At 31.1% G+C, this 18990-nt stretch overlaps 1 protein-coding gene across 5 annotated transcripts in view; it reads right to left on the bottom strand.

Moving 5' to 3' along the window:
- Positions 1-18990, bottom strand: part of LOC113519673 (uncharacterized) — a 37616-nt gene that overhangs the window by 16877 nt on the left and 1749 nt on the right. For all 5 annotated transcript variants that reach the window (XM_052900458.1, XM_052900457.1, XM_026904834.3 and 2 more), the window contains exons 2-4: positions 14551-14649; positions 8408-8535; positions 4078-4134 (exon numbers count right to left, since the gene is read on the bottom strand). In XM_052900458.1, coding sequence (XP_052756418.1) covers positions 4078-4134; positions 8408-8535; positions 14551-14649 — 284 coding nt within the window. The remainder of the gene's footprint in view (positions 1-4077; positions 4135-8407; positions 8536-14550; positions 14650-18990) is intronic.

Genomic DNA, 18990 nt, shown 5'->3' with positions numbered 1-18990 from the left:
TGGAATAGATATTTATCAAAATAAATACATTATCATTAAATATTTTATATTAAACTCCACAATTAGGATCTTGAGATCAAAACTCAATATAACTGCAAAAGTTTGAATTTTGAGTAAATTATGTTTAAAGTTATTGTTTGAAGTAAAAGGCGAGGAATGGGCAGCAGCGTCCCTCTTAAAACATCTCCAAAGCTTAACTGCGGCTCCCAATCCGCCTACCAAGCATGGCAACTACTGGCAAACCCCCTGAGACTTATATTCAGCAGTGGATAGTTAAAGGATGATATGATGATAATGATGTTTAAAGTTACAGCACGGTGTAAGTAGCGGTCTCGTCAAACGAGTGAATGTGCGAATGCCCTCACGTTTAGTTAAATCGATGCGTTGCGTTTTATTCCGTGATTTTATAATCCCTCTCTACGAAAACTTGTATGCGGGGAGACAGAAACATATCCTTCCTCATGTATACAGTAATCTATGTAATTGAATACGATGTACATATGCACCTAAGTATCTAAAAGTTATAGAGGTTTAATAATAATAATAATTTTTATAATAATAGCATTTTTGAATAGTAATTTGTTTACGAAACCACCGCCCAGTTCGGAATGCCATTTCAGCTTAGAATGGGCAAGAAACAGCTGTTGCTTAGTGATAATGGGTATCAAGTCAATATCCAGTGATAGTAATCATAAAGGAAACAACCTTCCCAAAAAAAAAAAACGCAGTATCTATCTCAAAATAAAAATAATTCTATATTCAAATCAAAACTCTTTTTTTACTCGCTACTGCCCATCTCTCTCATTTCTCTTACGACACCCACGGAAAAGAAAGGGGTGACCCATTCTATGCCGGGACCACACGGCTACAGCACGGTAGGTTTTTTTTTAATGGATGATAATGGAATTGTATACACCGGCGGGGCACCAGTGAAGAATGATAGGTGAGGAGATGAAGTAGGTCAGTTAGCCCATCGTGACGAATTCAACAAGAATTGTTCATGATGGTTTCCAAGAGGAACCACGTGGAGGTCGACCTAATAAGGCATATTGCTAGCAATGGGGCTATGAAACTCCATTACTAACAATCCCTTTTCCCCAGCACGGTAGGTTATACTAGGTTAGCGTTTATATCGAAACATTGCATTGAGAACTTAGTTGCAACCCTGGCGGATGGTTTTGGAAACTCAAATTTCCATACAAAACACCGATATACTTACACTTGAATCTAGTTATAATTTATTTCTGTATAAATTATTAGATTGTATATTATGTATGTATGTATCAGTATAAGCAAGCTGAAGTGGCAATGGCAGATGGGGAAAAGTTCTTGAGTGGCGACCTCGTACGGGCAAACGCAGTGTAGGACAACCTCCTACTAGATGAAGTGACGACCTCAAATGCATTGCAGGAAATCAATGGATGGTGGTGGCGCAGGACCGTTCCTTATGGCAGTCTATGGGAGAAGCCTATGTCCAGCAGTGGACGGATATGATGATAATATTATGTATGGATTTGTATTATGGATAATTGGGATAAGGATTCATTTCTCTTTCTAAATATACAACAATAACTTATTATTCTATATTCGACAGATATGTCAGAAATCTGAAGTTCATCGTAACGTGTAGTTGTGAAGTATCCACAATTCCATGTCATGCACTTATAGACGTTTTGCATCGTCGCACGCCATTCAACAGAAGTATGTGAAGTAGGGTTGTCACTTGCAATTGGTCTTTGTTACTTTAATTTTTTTCCACTATTCCAACGGGTTCCTTATGGATGACATAAGCCAGTACATTCATTCTCGATTAAAAGGTGAACATAGAAAAAAAAACTAAAATGAAAACTGTTAATAGGAAATTTCTAAAAATTATCGTCCTTGCTAATATTAAAAATCTGAAAGTGAGTTTGTTTGTTACTTTCAACTTAAAGGCTTAATATATTATTATGAAATTCGGTAAACACGTACTATATGTGAAGGAGAAGGATATAGGCCACTTTTTATCCCGGTCACGCAGACAAAGTCGCGGACAAACGCTAGTATTATTATGTTAATTAATTACAGTCATCAAAATAGTTCCTCTAAGTCTGCAATTTGACTAAAAGATTACAATGAAAGTTAACAAAGCTAGTCCAAGAGACGAGGTCAAAAGTCGCTTTGGAGAATAATAACAAAATCATGTTTAGTGAAATGTATGCAAATAGGATGCTATGTTTACCACAATATCGATAGACGAGTAATACCTCTAACTACATCATTTGGTATTATAACAATACACAATAGCACAAGAATGATCGTGTATTAACTGAAGAAGTCTATAAAACTAAAGTACAGTATGACACGAGTTTAAAATCCTATTAATATAATAAAATGGTAACTAAACGACGACTTTACTATGTACATGAGAGATATTTACAAAAAAAAAAAGAATATAAGGAGTCTTAATAGGACCAATAGATGACAAAAAAATATTTTTAGAAATTTTATATCTGACTGTATGTTTGTTCTGGTATCATTAAAAACTACTGTACCAAATTGGAGGCGAGTTTTACAATTGTGCTCCTGAAGGCCTATCTTAAGATCTGTTATACGTATTATCTTGATTGATTGTTCTATTTTTGAAATTCATGCATTTAAAAACTAGTTCAAAATAAACGTTGATGAAGAAATAATATACATATGTATAAGATATGACATGTCAGAAGTTTTTCGCACTCGATCTTTCTGTCTATTTTATTGTCTCGAAGACAGATAGCATAATGTATTTACATTGGTTTTACTAAAACCTAAAAGTTGTACCACGAATAGATAAAACTAAAAGAGACAACCCTTATACATAAGGTTGGAGGCGTGAAGTGCACTCGTGGACGTGGACCACCCAGGTCGACAAATATACCTTAATAGCGCCGAATTGAGGTGAAACGCAAAAAACAAGCGAAAAAACGACTAAGCGACGAACGGGTCGTAGGAAAAATATTGTGATTTCTGAATGGCATTAGGGCTGAACTTGGAATGTTAAAGAGGATGAAAAACACTAAGAAGTAAAGGACGAATGTACCTATTACAGAGGACATAGTACAAAGGTAGGTACGCCTATTATGTAAACACGAAATGGACGCCATTTTTATTTTCAGATCGCCAAAAGACAATTTAAATAAATGATTTTGTCTTCTTAAGCAACTACAGGTTCTCATTGCTAATGTATTTTCTGAATGAATGGTATGCAATATCTTCGTTAATTCTTAACCAATTACGACAATTCTTTTTAGACTTGAAACGAAATTAACTCGAATATACAATAAAGATTTAAAAACAGATTTAATGTCCCTAGATAAAAAAAAAGTTCGGAATTATGACTAAAAAATTAATATTTCTACAAAATATCTTAATCCTAGAACGAGTCCAACCTCAGTGATTTAACAAAGCTGTAAAGCTTTGATAATGGCCGAGTCTATAAGATGCATTTTAATTTACAAAAAAAAAAAAAACATTGTTATGTTAATACTAATGAAGGTATACAGAGGAACAAATGTAAGTAATTATAATACAATCATAAATATTTTAATTTTAACAGTATACAATCATTGATTAACTCATAGGTGCTCATTGTAAATGGAAACCTCAAGTTGTAGAATTATATCTCCTAAGTAAATTAATCTATTCCAATGCATTTTTATTTCAAAATATGAATGATTGTATACTATTAAAATATTTTAGCATATTATTTAAATGCTAAACTGACGGATTCAACTATACAATTAAATAGTTATTCTATAATAAAATAATATATAATTATTTGTTAAAATCAAACAAGTCATAAACAATTAAAGCGCCATCTATCGATTCTTCATTGAACTAAAATACAGGAAAATTTGACTGGTCACGACATCTTTTGACATATATCAAAATTGGTTAGTAATATTTTTACTATTATTCCGCTATAACAGATGTCACTACTGACGGATTTAAATGAAAAAAGCGTTATTTTCAGCAATAGTAATGTTACCATAGATTAGGGATAATAAGATATGTTAATTTATATTTATTCATAATATACAAAATACTGATACGTACCTTGACCTCTTCAAGAGATTTATCATGAAACTTTGCTTCAGCCGACGGCATACCATTCTGTGAACAAAAGCTACCATGAAACTATCAATATTTTAATATAATACTCGTTTCGTAGACATATTATCTCACATATAAAGAGTTAAATTTAGAACGCAGAATTGTACATCTGCTTGTCGATTTTGCTTTTATTTTCTGTGCTTTAAATTAGATAAGACTTAACAAGGCAACAGTCTAAAATAAGCACAAAAAAAAAAACAAATTAAAAAACCACCTTCTTCCAAAACTTCTTTTAAAGTCGTCTTCCTTTTGTAATTTGATACTAATTTGACTTATTGGCAAGTGAAATATTATGATTTCATTAGTAAGTAGGCTAAAGATTTTAGTAGTATTTTTTGTACATAATTAATGTAATTACAAATTAAATTGACGTGAATATTATTGTTCTACATTCATATTACTTCTAACATTATTATTATTATTTAAAAACGATATTTTTTTTCAAAATTAATATAAAATATGTCAATTTTGTAATGGGAATGACATAACTAAAAACTGATCTTGTAATTTTGTGAATTATGAATAAATGATCTATATCTGTATCGGTTGTTAATACCGTTACATTTAAAGCATATATTACTCAAATATTTTGTATAAATATGACAACTCTGCAATCGTACAAAGTGCATCGTGTGCTATCTATATCCTGTGGCTTTGCCCGCGCAAATCAGTCATGTAAATCATAAATAAGTTAGGATATAACCTATCCATGCACTAAATTTCATTCAAATCCATTCAGCTGTTTAAGCGTGATTAATAATTAAGTAATAGGGTTTAGGAGCCCAATTGTTATCAAGCACCCAGTTGCCCCTGGAAACCGTCATGGTAGTTTCTTAAATACGTCACGATGGGTCAATTCACCTCCTTTCATCTTCATCTACCATCTTTCACTGATTCCCCACTGCAGCGTATATCTATCAGTAGGCTATCGCACACAGGGCTACCATTCCATTCGGGGGGAAAAGAGATTGTTAGTAATAACAACTAGCGGTCCCATTATTAGGAATATACCCTATCAGGTCGACCTCCACGCGGTTCCCATCACGGTGGACCAACTGACCTGCTTTCATCACTCACTGGTGCCCAGCCAGCGTATACCAATAGTGCAGGCGGGGTTATCATTCTATTATCATATTTAAAAAAAATTCCATCCATAAAAAAATTACATAATTACCTATGCATTGTAACAGTAACAAATTCCCATCCACTTTGTACCGAAGCAATATCTATAACGAGTTATATGTAATGACTTCGATGTCAGATCGCACGCTTATCGATAATCCAATGACGGCTAATGTTATCACATGCGTCATACATTAATGTGATGCAATTTATCTCATCCAAACTTGAATTCCAATAAAAAAATATTTAAAGCAACTTTTTTTTTACTTTCAAAAAGGGATCGTCATTTTGCATGATTTTTGTGTTGCTATAAATACAACTATTGATTCGAGCTGCACATTTTATTTAAATACTAGCCACCCGTCCCGGCGTCGCACGGGTGGACATTTTTAACATTTCCCTTGACTGCTCGCTCCTATTGATCGTAGCGTGATGAAAAGCACTACTGATAAAATAATACTATAACCTGCCCAGGAGTATGAAGAATATTGTACCAAGTTTCGTTAAAATCCGTCGAGTAGTTTTTGTTTCTATAACAAACATACAGACAGACAAAAATTTTACTGATTGCATTTTTGGCATCAGTATCGATCACTAATCACCCGCTGATAGTTATTTTGGAAATATATTTCATGTACAGAATTGACCTCTCTACAGATTTATTATAAGTATAGATTTGTACACAAAACTATTAAAACGGGCTTTATTACGTAATCGTTTTGTACAATTAATATTACAAATGTAAAAGTTTGTATGGATGGGAAGATGGATGTTTGTTACTCTTTCACGCAAAAACTATTGAACGGATTTGAAAGAAATTTGGTATAAGGATAGGTTATATTTTTTTATACAACTTAGAATAGTAAACAAGCTGACGGCCCACTTAATGGAAAATGGTAACCGTCGCCTATAGACGTGAGCAGTATTATGGACATAACAGAGTATATTGTTTCCCCCATGATACCCCCTTTGCGTTGTCATTCTTGAGGACTAATGTGTTAATCCCTCTGTACCCGGTAAATTCATTGCCATATCCCACCCTTAAAACTGAAACACAGCCATGTAAACACAGCTGCTTCACGGTTGAAACACGAATGAGACAAAGGTATCAAGCAAACGACTCTTGTTCAAATTTTGAAATTCTATTTAGCACACAGGATATTTTTTGTACTGATTTATACGAGCATATCCACAGGATACAGTTAGTATAAGTATGTCAAAATAATTACAGTGTTATTCTTTCACGTATCCTGTTCGAGTAAAACTGCAGTATCACCTACATTGTCGGATGGACTTTCTAAATTTCTCACGACATTATCGGTGGAAAGGTGAGTGAACTATTGAGCGCGTAACGCGAGACGACTCATTATGACTTGTTGGAATGGAGCCAAATTATTTCTAAATGCCATATGTCCAGTCGAACATAGACACATATTATTATAACAACAGACGCGTTACATACGCGGCCTATATTTTAAATGGACACAAGTGTAATGCTAATCGTTGCAGTTATAACCGCTGACTGTATTATAAGAAAATACCGTTTTAGGGTTCCGTACCAAAATAATGTAAAGGAGTCCTTATGGTGCGACCTTATCTGTCCGTCTGTTATAGCCTTATATTTCAGCAAATATAAATGCTATCTATTTGAAATTTCGAATACTTTTATATATCATTAGCCCTTAGATACGGCAAAAGAAATCATTAAAAGAAATATTTTTATTTTCTTCATTGGGGGTTCCTAAGTCTTGAAAATTCAAAAGAATTCTATTAGTCCAAATAAAGTATTATAAAGTATTATTATAAAGTGTTTCTAAAACCATTTTTTTTGCCACGTAGTTTTTAACTAATAATAGAAAATCTGAAAAAAGAACCATTACATCCTCATCTCTGAAGTTACAAAAAATCTTAAACAATTATCTTGTTATTGAAAATTAAGCTAACACACCTAAATATCACTGGACATATACATACTGCCATCTAGTTTTAAAATAAACAAAATTTTGTAGATTTTCGTGGTTGTACTTACACAGAGTACATAATTTCTTAGGTATATAGATCTTATTAGGTAAATAATGAGTATCTTATTTTTTGTTTCTTCTAAAAGATTACATTAATAAACTTATTTTAAATACAAACAATTACAAGAAAATATTACACTGAGTATATTATACAATATGTTCACTAATTTTGGATATTTTTTTTTAATTGGTATTTTGATAATAGGTATAGAAATTGTTACAAAGTACAGTAAAATTTATAATTACACTAAAAGTACTAAAAATATTTGGGCTATCTTAAATATTCAGTCTAATCAGACATTGATTAATTGGCAATAGTAATAAAATTTTGTTTATAAAATTACGTAAAAACTACGAGGTTATATATTTGGCTATGAGAATGATGGATTACGAAAAAACTACGTGAACAATCTTTGAAGTGAATATTCCTTATTTCTGTCGAGTAGATCGGTTTGAAGGGTGAGATATGTTTTGAGTTACAATACCCAACCTACTGCAACTTAAAATCTTCACAAGACAAAAATGGGTGATGGGTGATACATGAGTAACTCGTAAATATTTTCACGTAATGGGCCAACCAGTTTATGAAAAACCCTTTACTGAATTGACTGGGGTCTGAATGTCCTGGAATGTGCATTCCAGATTTACGAACACGGTAAAATGGTAATTAGTGTAATGTCACTTCGTCATCATCATTTCAGAGGTTAATTGTCTGCAGCTCAACATAGTCCTTCCTAAGGATCCATAAACTGCCGTAAGACTATCCTGAGCTACTGCATTTACTGAATCTCTGCAATCAATTTGAAGTCATTTAAGCTCATGCTCTCATCATCTTCATTACACTGCGTTTACCAATATGGGGTTAACAGACAAGAACCGTGTTGTTGTATAAGCCATTAACTGTCCTTTGCTGAGTATAGCCTATCCCATAAGGGGGGTTTTTCCAATAGATGCCACGCTTGGCAGGCGTTATGTTTTAAAAGGGACGCCGCTGCCCATTCCTCCATCATAAGCTCCCTTAGTCGCTTCTTACGACACTCATAGAAAAGGAAGGGTTGGCCTATATTATGCCGGAAACTACACACCTCCCTTTGCCGCCTTTATAAAAAAAAAGTTATTAATAATAATACCTCTGTTCTCTCGAGCACCATAGCTCGTACCCGGGAGTACAGAGCTTCCTCTCGGATGCGCGCAGCGTCACGAATCTCCCGCACCAGGTCCGTGAGGAAACCAGGCGAGTACTGTGAGCTTAGAAGACCTGAAACATTATACAGTGATCTTTTATTTCTTTTGCAATTCAATATAAATGTTTTACAACTTTAGATATTATAAAAAAAAATTACGTAAACACTGTAATTTTTATTTTAAAAACCTTGTCATAAAAATAATAATATGCAATTTTTTGTTTTAATATAAATTTATTTGAATAAATATTATATCTATTCTATTAAAATAAGCTGTTTATCATTGTGATTTCAAATATTATTCAAGAAGTTTGTAATAATAATTACATAATTTAAAATTCCGTGGATCTATAAAACACACTCTTTTGAAAAAAGTCACCTAATATAATAATATGGTGTTGCATGATATACACAAAAAATGCAAACAAATCTAAAAATTCTTTATCTATATGAAAAAAGAGAAAAGAAGCGATGTCCCTGCAGGGCGACAGACGAACGAGATGCACTTTTTACGAGAACTCACTAGGAATTGTGTAAATATGTGATGTTAATATTAATTTATATTTCAATATATATTCGATTAAAACGTTTTTTCTTCTAGAATACAAATATTTTAATCTTAATTTCAATACTAATATAGTAGTGTCGATTATTCGAACTAATTTGAGGACATGAGTGTACGGAAAACCAGTTTATTCAGATACGCGAACAAGGTAATTTTATTTACCAATAATAACTATATACTACTATGTTTAATAATTATATTCTACAAAGAACGGTAAGTAATCTGATGGCACACCTGAGACTTGCGTGTACTAAAACACCGACTATGTACCCGCGGCCTTAAGGTCAACAGTTCATTAGTGATTACAACTACACAGGTTCCATAGCAACTTGCCATTTAAATTACGTTCTTTTACTATTTTTTTTTTGTAGGCATTTAGTAGGTACAATTTTTTAGAAATAAAATATTTTTTTTAAATATTTTTAAAATAAAACAGCTGTTTTGTTGTTTTATTTTCAACAATTTTGACAAGATACACATTTTAAGTTTTTCTTTTTTAAGAAATAGAGTTGATAATACTAATAATACTCGTATATACTATACATATTAATTTGGTTAAATTTCGAATCTTATCTTTTTTTGTTTATCTTAAATAACAACTAATCATTATAAATAATTAATACATAATATTAAAAAAAAAAAACTAAAATGGACTTTCTGATTGATTATAAACAGTTTAACCGGAGACACGAAACTCTTAGAACAATTATTTATTTCTATTGAGCCAGTCCATATATATATACACATACATTTGTCTTTTAAATGGAAAATTAATATTTTTTTCTAACTCTTTATATATGTACCTCCACTTCAAATTACAAACAAGCTAATAGAAAGTGGTAACTTCCCTTTAAATAGTACCATGGATATCACAGAATACAGTGGCGCTATGCCCCGCATGCTTTGTAATTTCAGAGACTGTCAATATAGACTAGTCTAATAATAGACTAAAGTGGACTTTCTGATTGACTGAGACTTTAATATATTATAACTTTTTAAACAATTTAAAAAAAGATAGTTCTGATTTCGGACATATTTTTGGGGCATATTCTATGACATAGGACATATACGATACTTTATGAAAATTGTAAAAGACTAATTTTATTTATTTATTAATACTTTATTGTACAAAATTTACGTTTGTGAGTAAAGACATACAACAGGCCAGCTTAACTTGCCTTATCATGTTTCACTTTCATTATCGTTTATTAATAATTTTATTAAAAGTGAAGTCGATTTTTAAGCGACTTTCAAATCAGAAGGTTCTTTATTTGCCTTTGTTTTTCACCCGACTTCACAATAAAGAATGTTCTCAATTCGGTTGTAATGTGTGTTACCATCAATTGTAAGCCGGCTTGGAAAACTTATTTATCTGATAATATGATTTTACTAGATAAAAAAGTAAAATATTCCAGATAAAAATATACTTATATATTGGTCCTTTCGGTTGTTTAGTTTTTAAATTAAAATAACTGGTTTCACCATAATTGAAGTCGGTTTTTTAGTGAAACCGTTGTTATTAGTTCAAATTATTACATTTTATATTGCATCATTGTTTGAATTGTTTCTAACAACGTGAGAATATCAAGCCAAATATGGAGCACGTAGAAACGGAAATGCGTTATATAAATTATTTTTGTTAATTAATTATAATTAAAGTATTTTAAAATGTGGATAGATAGACAAATTATTTATATGTATCTCTAGCAACTAAACACTAATAGCAACTAAAAAATAAGACAAAATTACACAATACAGGAGAAAAGATGAGCAGTCATTAAAAATTGTGTCCCATAAAAAAAGCCCACTTCAAATTTTTTTTATACAACTTAGAATGGCAAACAAGCTAACGACCCACCTAATGGAAAGTGGTAACCGTCGCCTATAGACATGAGCGTTCGATGAGAGTACCATGGACATAACAGAGTATACTGTTTCGCCCATGATACCCCTCCATGTGTTGCCATTCCTGAGGACTCAGGTGTTATTCCTCTGTACCCTGTAAATTTACGCCATATCCCATCCTTCAAACTGAAACACAGCCATGCAAACACAACTGCTTCACGGTAGAAACACGAATGGGACAGAGGTACCCAAGCAATCGACTTTTGTACAAAGTCTCCCTCTGGTAAAATGTGACATTACTAGTTATTTTGATATAAAAACTAAACTATTGAATAGATTTTGATAAAATTTCTTAAGACTAATCTGTAAGTATATACTTTGAGATAAAAAAAAATTCCAAATCGATTTACAACTGACAGAGTTATAAACATAAAAAATACTCCCGTATTGAGAACTTCCTACTTTTTGAAGTCGGTTGAAAAGACTAAATTATTATTTAATTAACTCCAGAGTGGTGAAGATATCAAGTAACGTAACTAGTAAAACAGACAGGCCAAACAAGAAGCCTTTCTGAATCCTCTTAAAAATTTGTCTATTTGAAATTCAATCCTATACAAACATACCACGGACGACACAGTATATTCTGTGGCATCTATGCGCTTTTCATAATTTCATATAGTCAACTATTACTTCTATTAAGTGTATGGTTAGTTTACGTAGCTGTGTTTATGTAGCCGGATTCTACCATATGATCGAAACATATTAATAAACCAGGGTAAAATGTAGCAAAATTAAAAAAATCCATAAGTCTGAGCCATTAAGACGTAACAAATAAAACACAAATTCCTTTCACATTTATAATTATTAGTGTTAATTTACTGTTTCGTAGTTGTATTTAAACTCAATGTATTCCGTCGAATCGGGCATTGCGTCTAATATAAACAATACTTAAACCAAATTGCTGCAAATTTAGCAGGAAGGACGTAAAACATTGCGGAAGATTACTAATAAGGTAAGTAGGTAATAGGCATTATTTTAAAATCAATAACCGACAAAGCAGACTTTGATGCGTTGTTTACGATTAAATTTCCCTTTACGAATGAATAAAAAACTATTTTTTCATTTACACAATGACACAAATTATAAAGATTAACAATATGTACACATTAAGAATACGAGAGAGCTCTCATTGTAAGTGTGGACTAGACGAAGGAAATATAAAACACATGCTACTTGAATGCCCTATATCAGTCCCTCTGTATGACATTATCCCCAATAATATTTGTCGTCCTGTTAACATCTAGTAGGTATCTATTAACTTTAATATTTTTTCCTTTTGCATATATCCAAAAAAAATTAGATATAGTATCTTCTTTTAACATTAAATTATCATAAACCATTGTTCCTGTAAAATTCCTGGTATAGATACTCAATGAATATAGACAAGGAAATGTTATCGCATCATCGATAAGATTGCAGTGTCTCTTCTAACTTTGACATTGTCAAAATCATCGGAGCCCCAATGGAACCATAATTAAAAGAAATATGTACACAAATGAATACTTAATTACATAACAGCAAGATAAAGAGGCAACATTATCATGTATAATTATATAGTTTGTTTCAACAGAAATTAATGAAAAAGTAACCAAAATTGGTTAAAATTATCACTCTAAATAAATAATTGTATTATAATTATAAACAGACTTTTTATTTGTACTAATTGGGTCATAGCAGACTATTTTATAGTCGGGTACATTAATTGTTTACATTTTGATAGGGACATATTGAGACTTTGTTATTTACAAACAATACCTACCTACTGTATAGAGTTGTCTCTGGCGCTGAATCATAAATCATTGTCATACTTATTTTAAAAACTGTAATGTTTTGCTCCAAATAGGACGGTATATTTTTGTGTATATAATGCAATAAGTTAGTGATATTATAAATCGACCATTTTTTTCTTTTTGGGACTAAACATCAATTCTTTACTTCATAAAAGTACTGATATAACTATACTTTTACACTATCTGTTGTTTTATTTAATACACAATATTAAATAAAAAAAAACTAAAGCTAATCTGAAAATTTTTACAGACATTCTTTAGGTAAAGTGACAAACGGCAACCCTCGGCTAGAGAGAATGACGACTTCAAGTGTGCAGTAGAGAATCAATGCGGGAAGACTCAGAATGAAATAAAGACCATATTTGATTCTAGGTGAGAGGACACATTCAGCAGTAAATAGTCGAAATGATAGTGTCGACGACAATTCTTTAGACAATGTAGTTATCAGCTTTTAGAATTACAATAATCCAGGTAAAAACACAGTAGACTCGTTCCGCGTTATAGGAAAACGCGTTGTAGGAGTATTCTCATATAACGCGCTTGTACGACCCCGTATAACGCGTTATGTACAAATGATTCAAGTTTAACTTTTTTCGTTAAACGGGGTTTAAATAGAATATTAAGAAAAAACTGATATAAATAAAATATGTGTATTTTATTAAAATCAAATTAAGAAAATTTTAAATAAAAAACTTATGCACATGTAACTAAAAATAGTTAATTTCAAATAAATTAAAAGTTTTATTACATGTTAATTCACTGTCGTAGCTATCTGGAATAACGTCCACCGACATCTTTTTTTTTAGAATATTCAATCACCGCGTTGTATGGGGAAATACCCGTGTCATACGAGGAATTGAAATCGCGTAATATGAAAACGCGCTATAATAGTACTATGTTATAGGAGGGGTAACAGTATTTACAAGAATACCCCGAGGTATTATAGTAAATTCCGTGCGAAAGAAACAGGGGGTATACAATTACATAAAACAGAAAAATATCTATCTAGTCGCTTATAGGTATTTCAGCTCGTTAATTTGCCACAAGTCAAATTGCTATAACTTTATGCAAGGTTATCACACAGGGCACGTAACGCACGCGATTTCTTTGCAGAAATGAAGAATCATTCAATTACGACCTACATAAGTACCGTTTCCATAGAGTTACTACTTGTAAAGTTCTATAGAATCCAATTTCATGGATATTTTATTTATAATTATGTATATATGTCATGGAACTTTAATCTCTCTTTGTAGTTTTTGTATACGTAAACCAGACGGATTTTACTACCGTAACTAATGTATAGTCTCCGAGTATTGTTGAATACAAAACGAGATATGAGACTTGACATTAACAAAATAATATGTAAACTTAAAATGTAAATTCAAATAGTGCAACACTGATAAGTAACTTTAGCAGCTGAACTTTTATTTTCTCTACTTCACACCAACAAAAATCAAATTTAATAAATTCCATTAATAAAAATCTGTTGTTGATGCTAATTGCTTTAGCTTATTATATACCCTTAAACGTACATGCGAATACACAATATTATATTCATAAATAACCGGACATAGCCTATATTAATAAAAAAATACCACGATAAAAAGAGGCAATGAAAATAACTTTACACGAATATGTTAGAATATAAAACCAACAGTACCTAAGTATAAGCGCAGCATGAATTCCTGAGTTATCTTTCCAATGACTAAAAGGGAGCGGTGGTAATTTTAAAAATACGTAAGTCACAAAAATGAATGCAAGCAAAACGTTACCTTTAGCTTGTAGAATAGAGTTTAAAATTATATAATTTTCAATGTTATATTTACCATTATCTGTAAGCGGTGTGTGGCTCGGGGTAGCACCGATATTGGAAGAGGAACCCTTCTGCATCATAACATTGTGTTGTCGAATGTTCTCTAATTCAGCTGGAAGACAAATTTATACGTTAATCAAAAAAATATTCCGTGAGCTTAATATTTTTATATTATAATAATTATATAAAAACTAACATCAAAATATAAGAATGTAACAAAAATAAATCTAAATTAGTGTTAATATTAATTACATTTTGTTGTTAACATGTTCAGATCACTAACAACAAGAAGACTTACAAGGAAACTAATCCTAGTTGGATGTACAATAATAATTCCATATCTACGAGTATATCCATATAATTTGTACTCATGTCTGTTTCTATTATTGTATTATTGCTTATATTACAAAAAGAAAGTATTTAAGTATTTTGTTAGTTTAAGACTAGACAAGTCCCAAAAAGCAAACTATCAATACGCAGTAATATGTCCACTGGGTCGGACGGAAAACTTAGCGATAAGTCCTGTTACTAACAATAACTAGTTATCTATTTAAAGACTCTCCCTCCTATAGAGTAGCCCTATTGCTAGTTCTATCAGGTCGACCTCCAAATGGTCCTAAAAACTAACGTAGTTAATTCTTGGTGCATTATTCATTACAAGCCAATGGAGCTCACTTCATTCTCACCTGTTATGCCTCGCTTTTATTCCGTCAGTGAAAATGCATAGCGCAAGCGGAGTTATCCTTTCATTTTATACATTTGTATGTACTAGCTGTTTATGTGACTTTGTCTGTGTGAATACTTATAGGCATACTTCTAGTTTGAATTTACGCTTTAAGAAAATGGTAGTCAGGTCGCGAATAATTTTTTTATACTATTAGCAGTATCTCGCTCACGTTAATCAGTATATAAACTACCTCATGTTTTAAGTTAGGATATAACCTATCCCTTTATCAAACTCCATTCAAATCCTTTCAGCTGTTTTAAGCGTGATTGAGGTAAAACAATTAAACATTTCAATATTTTCATTAACTTTCATATTTATAGTATTAATAGATAGCAGAATTTGCGTGATCGTCTAGTTGTACGTTTGTGTATGATAGCACACATTTTATTCAAATCGAATAATACTATATAAATACTCTTGTTTCCTTTAAAAGATTACAAAAATAAACTTAATATAAATACAATTAATTATAAAAAAAATGGTTACTGTGAGAAAACCATGGGCGATTTTATCGCTAAAAACGATCTCTTCCAGGCAACTTTTGGATGGAAGGAAGTAAAAGAATTTCTAATACAATAAATCTAGAAATCTAATTCTGATAACGATAATACTCATATTGATATTATAACACAGTTATGTGATGCAGGTGGCGAGTATTAAAGATCTAAAATAGATTCACAAACTATGCCAACTCTGCTGTATTGTCTCCAATGTCATATTCTTCTGATCACAATAACAAGTCCCATAAAGTCTTGCACAGTCGACGGGCATTTTGTCCGCAGATGATTTCTCTCATATTTACTTATTTTTTTTAGACATTTAAATGCAACGAGAAATAATCGTCAACGTAAAATTGAGTCTAGTTCATAATTCATTTATGCTTTTGTTGATAGAGCTCTTTCCACTCACACGATTATCTTTAAATTAAAGTCAAATCATCTTTATTAAAATAGACTTGTTTACAAGCACTTTAAAATCGTATTTTATTTAATCTACTGCAGGTTTCGGAAAGCTAGTATCTGTCGAGAAGAGCTCGTAAAAAAACTAAACAGTTACTTTTTTAATTCTCTGTTAACATTATGTGTATTTATTTAAATTTTTTTTTTTTTATGCAACTTAGAGTGACAAACAAGCTGACGGCCCACCTGATGGAAAGTGGTAACCGTGGTAGTTAAATGTACGATGTCTAAAATTAAAATATTTGCATCTTTGTATGCTTTCTTTTTTTTTATAGTAATCTGTAGTTAACGTTGTTGGTAGTATAATTAATTATATTTAAATGTAAACTTATTATCATGATATATTTTATTACAGTTTGTTAACTTTAATAAAATTAAAAAAAAATATCCAAATTCAACTCGAGCTTTTAATGTTTCTAACTGTATCATAATAATACATTACGGTAAACAGTCACATTTTGTTAGTTATAAGTATTCAATGAATACCCTTGACTCACTTCATTTGTGTGGGTGACCCATGTAGGTGGATGACAATGTGTCTAAAAAGTGACAAGGACATATGGGTAGAGACTACAAAATGCATTTCTTTAAAAAAAATCTGTCCAATGCAACTATGGTCACCTTTTAAAATTCGAAGTTGCTACATAAAGGTAGAATTTAAAAAAATTGGTTTAATGAAATAACAAATTAGTAATGTGCCCTAGTGGCATAATACTACTCCCAATTACAGCCTGCAATGGTTGTGAGTTCAAAACCATGATACTACTAATACTATCATTTAATTTTGAGTTACATTACTTTGTAGAGTGATACACCAGAAGGAGACTTTGTACAAACGTCGATTGCTTGTCGATTGCTTACGTCGATTTACCTCTGTCCCATTCGTGTTTCAACCGTGAAGCTATTGTGTTTGCATGGTTGTGTTTCGGTTTGAAGGGTGGGATATGGCGTGAATTTATTGGGTACAGAGGAATAACACCTGAGTCCTCAGAATGGCAACGCATGGGGGGTATCATGGGCGAAACAGTGTACTCTGATATATCCATGGTACTGCTCATGTCTATAGGCAACGCTTACCACTTTCCATCAGGTGGGCCGTCAGCTGGTTTGCCATTCGAAGTTGCATAAAAAAAATCTATAATATAATATAATATTTTAGAGAGAGATGTTTAACATATCAGGGATAATGATTAGGCATTTGTCAACTGTTACAATATAATTACTTTTATGAAGTTTTTAGTAAATCATATATCTGAAGCGCATACAGACTTAATTCTCTATTTTATTCACAGTAAGCAATAATTATCGACTTTTTGAATCACATGCATTTACAAGAAAAATAATTTAAACACTTATTGCACATCAAAATGAATGTAAAATAATGGGTCTCCTTTAGAAATAATAAAGATTTATATAGAATTTTTTTTTTTTTATAAAATATAAATAATCTCTTTTATTACATATACAATATGATCTGTAATATTTGAATTGGCAAGAAGTGGGTGGGGCGATTTCTTTGAATACTATAAATTTATTCTATGTATTATATCTATGATAAGTGTGACTGACCTATAACTTTAATTGGTTATTTTTAAGTGGGTGGAATCATGCTTAATGCGGTAGGTATCAGTTTTAAATACATTTACTCAAGGTGATGAGGAAGGTTGAAATTTATTATTTATTAATGCTCATAACCAAATTTCCATATATTTTATAAGTATAATAAGTATATATTTGTGCACTAAACTTCATTCTAATTTCTTTATCCACTTAAATTGAATGAGTAATAAAAATTTTATGTTTACAAACTTTCACTCTAATAGTATGAGTAAGATTTTGCTGAAAACAGTATCAAATTTAAAATAAAAGTGTGAAAAATATTCAGTTATATGGAATAATATAAACTAAACAGTATATCACTACTCCATCTGATATCATTATATTTATCTCAAGTAGATGGTATGATACTATAAATTTAGAGATTTAAAAAAGATAAAATAAACCATATGTGTGTCTGTGATGAGTTTAGAATTTATTTATTTCTTTTGTAAATACAAGATATAATGCTGTTACCAATGGACAAATCATAAGTTTTATGGCTTTACCATGCACCACTGTCATTGACATATATAAGTAAAATATATTTTTTTTTGTAATATTTTATGTATTATTAGTGTGTAAAATAAAGTACAAAATAAATAAATAAAACTGCAAGATACAACTGCAACTCAAATATCAATTGAGAATTATGAATAATGTGTATGTATTTACATATTTATATGTATATATGGATTTATTTAAGTATGAAGGGATACATATTATTTTTACACATAATTTATCTTTTGTCATTTTAATAATTATACTTGTTTTACTCATATAATATTATTATATATTCATGGTATTAGTCAAGCAGGGCTTAAAATGTACATTTATATATTCACATTATAGTATGTATTATATATCTATATTAACAGTATTTAAAATAATGAACTGTGTTTCATGCCTCCAGTCAAACTGTTTATAATTACTCTTCTCTATCCAAAGTTTCACTGGAAGATATCACTCATAGTGATAAGATCACCCATCAGTGTAATATTTTCTTACAATTGTTTGTATTTATAATAAATTTACTATTGTAATCATGTGATGGGAACAATAAAGAGTATCTATTTATTTATCTAATGACATAGTCAAATATAAAAACAATTAAGTTGTAAATAGTACATAATTACTAGTGATAAGAAGAGAGACAGAAAAACTTTAAACA

The sequence above is a fragment of the Galleria mellonella genome, unplaced genomic scaffold (genome assembly GCF_026898425.1).
Source record: "Galleria mellonella isolate WM207_F2 unplaced genomic scaffold, CSIRO_AGI_GalMel_v1 utg65, whole genome shotgun sequence".
In the NCBI taxonomy this organism is placed as follows: domain Eukaryota; kingdom Metazoa; phylum Arthropoda; class Insecta; order Lepidoptera; family Pyralidae; genus Galleria; species Galleria mellonella.
Note: the sequence above shows the minus strand (reverse complement) of the source record. Positions and strands in the feature narration are given on the sequence as shown.